Source organism: Girardinichthys multiradiatus, chromosome Y (genome assembly GCF_021462225.1).
Source record: "Girardinichthys multiradiatus isolate DD_20200921_A chromosome Y, DD_fGirMul_XY1, whole genome shotgun sequence".
Classification (NCBI taxonomy): domain Eukaryota; kingdom Metazoa; phylum Chordata; class Actinopteri; order Cyprinodontiformes; family Goodeidae; genus Girardinichthys; species Girardinichthys multiradiatus.
The window spans coordinates 25,722,781-25,735,492 of record NC_061818.1 but is presented as its reverse complement, the minus strand read 5'-3'; the positions used below and the strand labels follow the sequence as shown (position 1 = coordinate 25,735,492).

At 38.7% G+C, this 12,712-nt stretch overlaps 1 protein-coding gene across 1 annotated transcript in view; it reads left to right on the top strand.

The window, feature by feature from the left end:
• Positions 1-2,496: 2,496 nt before the first annotated feature.
• The window catches only part of LOC124864599 (BAH and coiled-coil domain-containing protein 1-like), a 92,453-nt gene continuing 82,237 nt past the window's right edge, over positions 2,497-12,712 (top strand). The window contains exons 1-3 of the mRNA XM_047359444.1: positions 2,497-2,755; positions 3,170-3,313; positions 5,412-5,739. Of these exons, the coding sequence (XP_047215400.1) occupies positions 5,568-5,739 (172 nt within the window). The 5' untranslated portion in view covers positions 2,497-2,755; positions 3,170-3,313; positions 5,412-5,567. The remainder of the gene's footprint in view (positions 2,756-3,169; positions 3,314-5,411; positions 5,740-12,712) is intronic.

Sequence of the window (12,712 nt, the reverse complement as noted above, 5' to 3'; positions counted from 1 at the left end):
TCATTTGTAAACATTAGGAGCAATAACCAAAATCCATGGTAATGACATATCGAGAGATATTGGGTTTGCTGTCTTGTCTGAATGATTCATTGTAGATTTTAAACAGATTAGTTTAGAAAGTATTTGTCAAAAATCCCCCAGTGGCTGAACATATGAAAAAATAACATATTGCAACATTCCTTACCCGTAATTTGCAAGAACAGCTAAAAAATATATTTTTCTACTGAAACAATGTAGTTATTTAAAATAGGACAATATATATAAATCAAATGCAAAGAGGTAAACTGTTGATTTATCCAAGTCAGGGGTGGCCATACAGAAGCCATTAAAATGTTGGTATTGTTCCATAAGTGTTGCCAGACCTATTTTATTGGGGCATATGCCCCAGGATATATCTTTAGTGGACCCAACAAATTCCAGATCAAACTTCAGCAAAACGTTGTGACCTTTAAACAGTAGCATGCTTAAAAATCCACTTTAAAAGATTACAAGAAGGACTGACTGCTTGGAAGAAACAAAAAAGAGAAATGAGTAAAGACAAAGGGATTACGCAAAGTACTGTTTATGCAGATGATAATGTATTGTAAAGCCAGTTATATAAAATAAATGTACTATAAACGTTCTGAATGTTTATGAAATGGTTTTTATATATGTTCAAAAATCTGAAGCCAAAAGATAGACAAAATGTCTATCTCAACTTTAAAGGTATTTACTAAAAGACCACGTTGTACCAAATAAGATAAAGGTTGTGATTTAGAGCATAAATTCAGCAGGAATCATGTAACTTTTTTTCAGAATTTCTCATTTCTCTCTATTTTCATGACATCTTTTTTTGACTGATAACAAAACACAGCTGGCTCACCAAAACTAAAAGCTGTTTTTGATATGGCTCTTTGCCTAGGGCGCCACTGTGTCAGGGGGTGGAACAATTGCTTGAAATGAAAAAATGTATAAAAGTTTTGTTTATTGCATGTGTTAAAATTTGGCTGTAAACCAGGGCTCACTAACAACGCTGGCACTGAGGTTGATGTCTAATTAGTGATTCCTGTGTAATACTAAACTAAAGGGCTATTGCAATGTTTTTTTTTTTTAGACTTTAGTTTGCATCTAACCTCTCTGGTTCAAAATTTGAAATATTTACATTGGTCAGAGCATTTAAATTGATTACCGCGTGAAAAATTGCAAAATATGGACTGCTCAAACCCAAATGAATTTTTACCTACTGAATAAACGGTTATCTAACACAAACTTTGTGAGCAGTGATACCTATACTCTATTTATGAAAACAAAAAAGGGGGTGAAGATAACCAGGGCACCATTCCTGCAAGAACTGCCAGTGGCCATAACAGAATTTTGATGGCTGAACTAAGAAGTTTAGATCACTAAAAAACCTTAATCCAAATTAGTGTTTTTGAAAATACTGTCTCTCTGTTGTTTTTCAGCCTTGATATTTAATACTTGTATAAACTGAAATCAGGCTATTTGTTTTGAAATAGAACTGTTACTTGTCTAGTTATACCGGTTTGTTGTAGGGACAGATCTGGCTCAAGATTGTGTGGGGGCTGATGAACAACTGTCAAACACTGTCCTTCTTAATCCTTTTTTTTTCAAATTCTAATGTAAATTTCAAATTTTAAATCGAAAAAAAATATTTTTAATTACATTTTCTTGTAATCAAATTCAAAGAAGGCTCCTTCTTCATAAATGCAACTACAAATATGCAGCTGTTCTGGTTTCTGTAAGCAGTAGCTTAGTTTGCCTATGCCTAGGGCAGGCTTTATGTAGAGGGATGGGGGATGGGAGGGTTATGGCAGAAGCCATCACTGTGTGATAGATGCTTAACAGTGGTGGGCTGTGAAGGACAAATCAATCGATCAATGAATAAATGTCCCTACTCTGTGTTTTTGTCTCTTAAATTACAATTAATAAACATATTAACCATGTAAAGGAGGGCACTGCTCAACTACCTCCCCACCCCAACTCCTGGGTGCCCCTTTGGTGCCACCATTTACCCAGGTTTACAATACAATGAAATACAATACCCCCCCCCCAAGATTTACATTTAAATGTTTTAAGCATTTTCTCTGCCGACATGTCCCGTTTAAAAGCTGCTTGATATGATTTTTCGTCATGGTTTAACAATGTCATTAGTAAAATAAACACCTTATTTATACATCCAAACAACATATTTAATTTTATTTTGACCCCATCCATCCACCACCACCACCCCCTTCTCTCCTTCCCCGCCTGTGTTTAACCTCATGGTGCATTTTAAGTTGTGCTCTGATGCAACGAGCTTCATTGTGAACAATCTCGCCATTAAAGTGCTTTAAATCTGGCGCTTGTCACTCCGTTTAGCACCGTCAGTCAGCATGCCATTGGCTTTCTCTGCGGGCCAATCAGAGGCTGCCAAATCTGCGGGCGGGCGGCACGAATCCATTAACATGCACTTATCCGACCAATAGGAGAGCGTGTTTACCCTGCCCAAGAGACGCCGAGGTGCGCAGTTGCATCGGGAGAGAAACCGCTGCTCGGAGATCCGAGCCGCAATCCAGCCAGGCCGGAAGCCCCAGTCCCACTGGCCTCTGCTTTCACAGACTGAAGCAGTCTACTACTGCACAGCCTCAGATGGAGATATTCCACTCTAGCCACACTAATCTCAGATTCTGATTTTAAATGGGCGTCGCACTTGCACCTTCTGTCCCAGAGTTTTGTGATTTTAGAATTTATTGTTATGCAAGGATTTAACACACCAGTAAGTAGTAATTTTATATACTTGATATATATATTTTTAATTTAATTTAATAAAACATTTTAGGGCCCGGCTCTTCGTTGCGAGATGACTGAGACAGTGTTTTGTCCAAAATGCTAGATGTGACAAGCTGTGCATTATACACAGCACATTGGTACGATTTTCCAAATAACAAGGCAGGATGTGGCAATCCTCTGGAATATTTATATTTATATTTTATTTATTTATTATAATTATTATTATTGCATGTTGCAGTTCTGTAATTACCTTCCAGATTTTATTTTTTGAGATTTTTCTACTTGTTTACAATTTGTTCATAGACATATTTTCGAAATGATAATAATAAATACGTTTGTAAGAGGGTATTTAAATTTCCACAGTCTAATTGTTTATTTTGCTAAAATGTGGCGATCGTAGATTACGGCAGTTTGTTGCAAATTCCGAGAAGAGGGGCATTGCCGGGAGAGAGCGGGAATCATGTACAACCGCTTCGGGCTGAGGTGCACTCCCAGCCGGCCAACTCAACCGCGGAGGTCGGCCTTCCTTCGTACGACCAGACCCGTACGTCATCATTTGATTTATACAAGCTGCCTCTCTGTAAATGCAACTGATAGTCGCTTAAATTTAATCCTTTGAATTTTAAAATTAAAAACATAAAAAAAAAAAAAATTTTACTGGGTGAACGAAGCCGCGCATATCGTCTCGTTTAAAAAAAACAGCCGCAACTAAAACCTTTATAAATTAAAAATTCGAGCATTCACAAAGCTGCAGCCGCTCACAATTCCCGTAAATGCGACACCTATTTTATTCATCGCTCCTTACTGGGGAATCCAGACTGGAAGGAACAGCATGGCGAAAGGGGGGAGGAAATGGCCGACAGCAAGGCGCTTTCTCAGTGTGAAGACAAAGGCAGTCCTCCCTGACGAGCGGCCATTCACCTTGGATCCCCCTTTCAGTGCACAAACCGGCGACCTAAATGCTACAGCCAGGCTTTTAAAAAATTTATCACCTTGTGAAATCACATACATGCTCAGAAATTAACACAGGAACCTCTCAGCTGTGGCGGATTATTTCTCCCCTTGCATTTGGAGCGGCTTTATTGTTGCTGTAGCTCTGAATTCTGGGCTGTAACTGGAGACATGGGGTGATAATAGAGCTGAAATGAAATGGTCTATATGATAACAATGTGCTTGGCCATTCTTATACGGTACAAATGTGACATATTTGTCTAGTAATTTAATTTATAGCTACGTGATATTTTTGTCTGAAGAAGTAACCCTATGGGACCTCAGGCTGAGTTTATGACAAACAACCCATTATTTGTTTAAATTCCTAATAATTTTGTAATATAACTCCAATCTGCCTTCTGCTGGCCTGCTATATGTTTTAATTATTGACAGCCTTCTCTGAGGAAATGAAAGCCTAATTTCAACCTTTAACAGCAAAATATATTTTATAGTCATTTTATGAAGGACTGTTTTCCAATTTATGCCCAATGATGCCTATTTTTTGGGGTTTTGTGTCAGAGGATGTCACTGTAATATATTTACTACTTAATTTGATTACCTGACCTGAAATAGGTCAAGTCAGATAAAGACAGTGAGAGTGCAGTTATTCACATGCACATACACGCACACACACACACACAAATGCACACGCAGAAACTCATGCAGGGTATGCGCATGTGCATGCACGCTGACACACACATGCAGAGCAGGGCTTTCAGGAGTTCCTACATCTCTCTTATCAAATCTATATGATATTTTTAATTCTAAATATTTCTCCTATTATTTTTTTGACATGCTCTTGAGCCTTATGACCTATGATCATGTTCATTTATTTGTCAATATCCTTCCAATAGGACGATTTGTAAAAATAACAATTATATTTCCACCAGATTTGTTACAAAGTATTTTATTAATTTAAGTTGAAAATATTCTACTTTCTACCGATTACATCGATTAAAATCAATTTGCTGTAAAATGTGGACACAGTTTGGGTTTGGAGATAACAGAAGCAAGAATCGCCTGCATCAAGCCGAGACAATGAAAGGAGCAGGAGATGGAAGGCAGCGTTGTTTACCTCGGAATGTTGGCTGATAAACATCATTTTAACCCAAATAGATAAACAATAACTTCCCCCCTCTTAAAACACAATCCTCTATTATAATTTGTTGCAAACAATGGTTAAAAAAAAAGACATATTGTATGTTAATATGGTTATTATTTTGAAGAGGGCGACTGATATTTGGCATTTGGATTGATTATCTGGAAGGGTGGTGCAGTATATATGGAACTTTTTAAGATTTGCCGCCCTGCCTGGTGTGCATGCGTGTGTGTGTGTACTTCATATCGGCCTATGCATCCAAGGTTGATCAATAGAGCTGAAGCTGAGCCTGCAGTGACGCCTCGCTGGCCGCCTGCGTGTACTGTGGCTACATTGCCAAACCGTTTTCACTCGAACTGTTTTTTTTTTTTCTCCAAAGATTTTATGCAAAAACGCGTGGAAATGTTTTAATTAAATAATTAATTACTTCATCATACAAGTTAAGCATTTTTCAAATATAAAAGCGCACTGCTATGTAGGAGTGTTACATCGTGAAGGAGCTTTTTATTTTGTCTGATCGTGACAGACGCTTTGAATTTCTCTGCCCTGACAGAAAAGATGATCGGGAGCTGCGCTTTTGGCTGGAGAAGCCTGCGATCGACTGGATGCAACACATAGACAGCGAAGGGAAAGGATTATTTTATGGGTTTGCATCGGATTTCCATTACCTTCCCCGTCCGGATTTCGGATTACTAAACATTCCCGCGGAATGGAAGGACGGGATTTTGCTGCTCCGGCGCACCTCCTTTCGGAGCGGGGCGCCCTGGTGCACCGAGCCGCCTCTCGGATCGATCCCTCGGGCCACAGCTCCGTTCAGCACGCGGGTCACTTCCCACCAGGGAAGTACTACCCGTCACACATACCGATGGCTCCCCACTCAGGTTAGTAGGAAATCCACGAATGTTTTGACATGTTTCTCGGCTCCTAATGGGGGGGGGGGGGGGTTCTGTTGTTTCTAATGCGCCCATCCGAGTATATGATAGGTATGTGTGGTGTCGTACAAAGCGGAAAAATATATTAGCGTTAATTGCTCAGGAGTGACTTTCGACCGAAATTCACTGCTCAAACATAAACTAACAATAAAATGAAATTACATTTGCATTAAAACCCTGATAAGACGTTTTTGATTAATCTGAATCTATACTTGAAGCCGCTTATTCCAAAAGGCAATGAAGGTAGTTTTGTTAAACAAATAAGTGATTTGATTAATAGGTAAATGTCACACATTTAAAAAAAAATCCGTTGAGGACCTGGTCTAGTTTTTAGACACAGCACATTTGCACTTGTTTCCCTGTCTTGCATGCAAGCATAAGGAGAATCTGTCACTTCACGTAAAACACATAGGTGTCTCAGCAGCGCCATCACTTAACTTAAATCTCTATATGTCAAACATTAAAGGTATACAGCTTGGATGGAAAGGTCTGCATGCCCTACAATGCAAGCTAATGGGGGTGTTAAAGGAATACAAGCAATGCTGGGGGAAAAATCCCATTCTGCATTGGGCTTTGAAGTGTCTGGGTGCAAATGTGTTCACAGTGCATGCATCAGGTTTAACAAGTGACTTAGGTATCATTTGAACCCAAATGAACACGTTACAAACAGGAGAGCATGCAAAGAAGAGTCAATGTACCTCCAAGCATGCATACTGATTTATGTGGAAAAACAAAAGAAAAACAACTCCATATGCAAAGCTCCAACAAAACAGACAATAGCAAATAATTTCACTTAATGTTTTACTTCAGAGCCACATCTGATATTGTTTAGTCATGAGTTATATTTAAACTTCAGTTCTAAAAATGCAAAAAAAAAATAAATATAAAAAAGACACATTTTACAGGTGTAATTGCTTTTATTTAGCAGGTACGTTATTTAAATAAGTCAAAGTAATGACATTTAGTGCTTCAAACAGTTCTGCTTCTAAAATATTGTTCTGTGATAGTATGCAAATTAAGCTTCTAAAAGGACTCATGCTGCATCTGAGGAGCCCTCATTTCTGAAAAAAAACAAATACATATTTAGCCACTTAAAGGTAATTTTATCTGCTGCAACTGTAGCAGAATTAAATATTTGTGTAGGTGGTCTAGCTGAGTTAGAAATCCATGCACCTCCTATATGTATTTTGTCTCATATTTCCCCACATTTTAGGCATCAGTTTATTTATTTATTTTTTTGACACCCTTTTTATGTTGCTCCAATATAAACAGTGTTGTGGCAGGCTAACTAAAGATATTTTTCAAATTAAACGTATTTGAAAAGGTTTTGAGGTAATTACAAAAAAATAAAAAAATAAATAAATCCAGCTAAACATGAGGCATAATTAGCCATTCAGGAGAATTTACAGGTGCTGTTCACGATTCATCTCTCACCACACGTTTGCTTTTGGCATCACTCATACATGTATGCACAGAGAGCCTGCTGCATTTGTGCATCTTTTTTTTTTCTCCATGCAGATGTCTTGTTGGGAACATGAACGCTAATGCTGGGTGCGCGATGCAGGTGCTTGCACCGTTCAGATGTTGTGTGCCTAATATTGAAAAATTTCAACATGCTGACTTATCCTAAAAATGTCATCACTATTCAATGAGCCGCAGAGGTGCTTTATTGTTCACCATGAATTGTCAGAAATGCATGTGAGGCACTGAAAAAAAGCCTTAATGTCCTGTAGATAAACATGGTTTAATTCTCTACATTTTCTGCTATTGATTAAATTAACTTACAGAACAGCCTGGCATAATTTCCAATGGTATCAAAACCTGTACTAGGTTCTATGAAAATTATTTTGCTATTGCGCTCAGCAGATTTGCAGTATTTAATTTATAGTTTAATAATATTTGAAAATGTCAAGCATGTCATAATGCAAATGGGCAGATGAGGGATGAAGCTTAATTATACATGATTTTCATTTTTAAGGTGGTGATGCACTGGAACAATAGATACCTGCTGTTAAAGTAGACTATTTCTCTTTAGTAAGTTCACATTTTTAGTGGACTACAAAAGTATTTATGTGACACTGTTTTATTTTTTTATTAAATTGAAGTGTTTTTAACTAAAAGCAGTATATTTATTTATTTTGTTGTTGTTGTTGTTTCTAAAGCTATTTATTTATTTATTTATTTATATATGTAAGAGTAATTAGAGATACGCCAATTAGGCTTTTCCTGGCTGATATCAATTTCCGATTTTCTTTCAGCAGTACTCTGTCGGTTCCAATTTTGACTGATTCAGAGTTTTTATTCTTAGGAATATAACACATCATAGAACATAAAATAAAACAACAAAATTCTTCAGGTTCTTTGATAGTGTTGGTAGTTTTGAATCCAAAAGAAAACAAGGGATTTACGATACATTCTTTTGGGTGATGTGAATTGTGAGTTTTTCGTTGGCGTGCATGTAATGAAGAGCAAAATAAAATCGGACTTCTTTTCCCAGCCGATCAACGATTAGAGCCTTTAGAATCCAACAGAAAGTCAAAGAATAACAAATTATGTAAATGTCTGCATCAAAGCACACATCCCTTAACGTATTTTGGTTTTACTTACTTTAAAAAAGTTTAAGTACATGCAGTTCTTTCACATGTTTATTGACTTTATTTTGATTTATGAAACTTGGAGCACTTGGAGAACTTTTATATTTATTTGAATGCTTCTGGTTGTGTTCAGATGTTTGTCTAAATGATGTGCATGTTTTGAACCACGCCAAAATAAATCTACCTACGGGTATCAATAAAGTAACACTGAATCTTTTAAATGGTGGAAGTTCTTACTGTTGGTGATTGTGAACTGATTTTTTGGTTTTGACCCACCGATTACCAATCAAGGGAATATTGAAAGATTTCAATCTCTGGCCGATCAATTAGTGCATCTCTAGTAATTATATTAGATCAAAATAGAGATTGCTCTTTTATTGAAATCTGCCTATTTGATCTCATCTGTTTGAAGGCATTTTTTGCTAATTTATTCTTAATTAATTTGAGCAGCTCTGGAGTTTTAGGATGTTAAACTGGTTGAGGGCTGATCATCGTGATGGACCAGGTCATTAGCCTTCCTTTGAGTGACCTTTGTGCAAGCAACATAACATCACAAACCATGCGTAGTGTTTGCTGAGTGTGTTCCGTTTCTCTGCATTTTACCCCGCTGGGGACTAACCTGCACACTAGTTCACATGAATACTTTACAAAGAGCATGAATATTTCAGGGTTGATGTAAAAATGCACTGAGAGGCAGGTTTCTGATGTGGCTCGTTGAAAGGCCTCGTCTGACTTTGCAGAGGTATTTATCGCGAGCGCTTCTGACACCTTTTGCTGTTGAAAAGAGGGATGGCAATTGCAACACTCTCGCTTGGCACAGTTCCCAGCAGGGTTGCAGAATTTTAACATATTATGGGACAAAATATTTTATTTTTTTCTATTGCACATGCTTGTGAGTTTGGCATTTATTAGGCTTCACCAGGCGCAAGCATGCAGTTCCACCTTACTTGCTGAACCATGTTGGTTAGAGCCGACAGAGATTCCGTCAGTTTCCATTTGCCTCTGTTCATCTTCACCTACTACAAGTTGGTCATTTGTAATGCACACCAGGTGGTTGGTTTATAGTGTACACTTGCACTGTGTTCTGGGAATGTGACATTGGAGCAGGTCCTCTCTTTGTATACTCCATGAAACAGTAAGTCCTTTAAATGCATCCAATACAATTTAATTGGGCCAGTTCCTTTACAAGGACTTTGAAATAGTAATTATATCTTCCGCAGGCTCCAGTGCAAAGTTGGAGACAGACTTGTCTTTGGCTGTGAAGCCTGTATTCAGATGTTGGGCAGTGTCAGTGCACAGAGACATAGAGGGGCTGTGTTCCACTGCTGGCATTTATGGCTGCGGGTTCATCTTTCAGCCATATTGTTCTGATCAGGCCACTCTGGCTGAGGTGTGGCTGTGTGAAAGCAGCGTGGGGGTTCAGAGCTCTGCTCTAAACACCCCATATAATCAAAGGTCATATTTGTGTCATCCTCCTCGCTCGGGCTCCCCTTCCTTTACATCTGCCCTTCTCCCTTTCCATAAGTTGTCCTCCCCATCCCTTCCAATGTTTCAGTCTCCTTTCTTTCCAGCAGGAAGACTCTTGTCTCTGGGAAGCAGTGGTCTTCCTGCCACTTCTGTTTTAGCTACCCTTCTCTGCCTCTAGGCCATTGTTGCAGACCCCTGCTTGGTGTGTGTTTTACAGCTGCTGTTAAAGATAAAAAACAGTCCCTTCCACCCCCTTTATTGTTTACTGGTAGGATGTCCCTGTCATTGCCTTGGTTTTTATGTTCTATCTGGATATCTAAGAGCCTCCTCCTTCAAAGGTTAGCCTGTCTGTCTGCCATCACCCCCCACCCCCCAAAAGAGGGATAAATAACTTTACAGAGAGTTTTATTGAATGTTTCATTGCAGGACTATCCCATGGGTCTGTGATTGTTGAGAAGACCCTTCAAAGACAAACGCAGACAAACATAGGTGTCTCTGGTGGAGTTAGCAAAGGGCCGGTTACAACCAGGGTCTTTAAAAGAATAAAACCTCAAGAAGTGGTTTACAGTTATTTAAGGGGAGGGAGGGTTTTGCTTCAAGGCCTTGGCACTCATGTTTTGTGAGCACTTAAAAGATTGCACCATAGTACTGTTCACCTATACCCGACTTATGTCTTTGAGGACCCCAGGCTGCAGTTTGTTTGAAGGGATAGTTAAAATTTTTTGAAGTGAGGTTCTGTAAAGTAAGTATCAGTAATATATACCCTACCTGTAATAGTCATGTCATGAGTTTAAAGAAAAGGGAATAAATCCCCAAAGAGGTTAAAGCCTAACAACTAGGCCAACAGGGGCCTTAGTTTAAGCTGATTTTAGCAACTCGGACTGAGAAGCTTCTTATCAGTGGGATACAACACTATATTAGTGTATTTTAAGGGTGCTTTGACACCAGAGCAGTCTGGTGAAGACTTGGTTCAAACAGGAGAGAAATGCTGAAAATATTCACACCTTCATTTGGTCTGACTCACTTTCACTCCATTACTTTTTACCAAACTGCCTGGACAATGCCATGCAGTTACAACAGCTACTCATTTGGGCCACTACAACAAGAAGCTGCCCAGAATGAGCAGCAGGCCAGGCAGCGACTTATCCGGACTTGTTTTTCTGTATACAAGAAAAGAATGCAGCGGTACAGATAAAACTGACAAAGATGAAGAGAGTATGACACACTGGTGTGGTTACATAGATGCAGAGTGAGGAATTACAAAGATTAAAAGTTTTCAGATCACATATATGATTGTAATTCATGTCACTTTCACCTTTGAGTTCACTTTAAATCTATCTCTTTGCTTTACTGTCAGCTGTGCTTCCATTGTAAAGGTTTACTTGCAAGTGAACCGAGACTTCCATTTTCAGGAGTTTGCATGTTTGGTCCACAATCAGAGTTCAGAGGAACTTTTTACCTAAATATAGTGGACTCTTTGGTTAAAAAAATCAAATGTCTTCACTGTCACGTGAGACTATTTTTAGTTTAGTTGCTTATTTCTCTGTCAAACTAGAATTTTATTTTTACTACACAAAGTTAAGTTGGTGGAGGCATCATCATTTGTGACTTTTCAGTAAATGGTCTGAGCTGACATAGAGCTTTCTTGTCATACCAAGCACTCAAAGCTAAGTAGCTTTCACCCATGTGCACTCTCAAACATTCACACATACATAGACAGATATACAGTATGGCTAGGTAACTTTGGGCTCTGTGTCTTGTCTAAGGAAACATTAACAATAGGGTGTCTTGTGTGCAACAGCTTTGAAAATGTTAAATTCATGTGATTCTCCATATTCTAACCCTACAGCCTCAACCAAGGTAACTCTGAGTAGTAACATGGACATTGCTTGGCTGTGAAAACAGCCACCAACCTAACAAAAGCCTCTTGGGTAAGTGCAGGCGTTTATTGCATTTAATGTAGCATTGTATCTCAAGGATATGAGCATTGTCACAGTTAGTCGTTTAAAGTTGCTAGTTAGCAAAAACAGGAGGAAGCATCCACCTGCAAGGCTGGTTTGCAAGCTCTGTTATTCTCAGGCTCTACCACTTCCAGTCCTTTTCAGGTTCCTGAGTTCATTGCTCTTGCGTGCTAATGCCTAAACCTAACATTAACTGTGAAACCAAACCTTTACCTCTTTTAGTAACTCTAACCTAAAATGCTAACTAAATTGATAAGTCACTAAAGTATTGTTGTCTAGGTTTTTGTTGGTGCATGCCCCAATTGGACACAATATCATGCATAAACCTGAAGGATTTTGGACTGTGGGCTTAGAGTAATGTTAAGAATCTGCAGCCATCTGTTGTTTAAAATGGTGGCCTCACATCTGACTAAATGTTAGCCTTATACCACCCTAAGGATGTCTTCACTGAAGTCCGCCTGAATAGTGGAGGCGTTGCTTGGCATCCTATACCTGGCTGAAATAGCACCTTGCCTGGTCCTGCTGCTGCCACAGCCATCTGTCCCTTTCCCCGTGACACTCCCCTCCTCAAACGTTTGGCAAGGGCGGTCAGGCATCGTCGAGAGGGTCAAATAGTTTTACCTATGAGAGTGAGATGTTTTCAGCGTATTCAAACATCTACACAATTTAAACACAGACAAGCCACAGCTCTTTTTAGTACAGTTTTTTGCTTATTTTGTAAGTTAAATGGTATTTGTAAAATCAGATTAAAGATTTAATCCAGTTTTGTTTCAGAAATTTCTCTGCTCATCTGCCAACCTTTTCCAGCTGTTTGGGATCTTTCTTTCAGGGAGAATTTTAGCGGCAATGTTGCAACAGATACTTGCCCTTCAAACAGACTTGTCCCCAAACTTACACCAT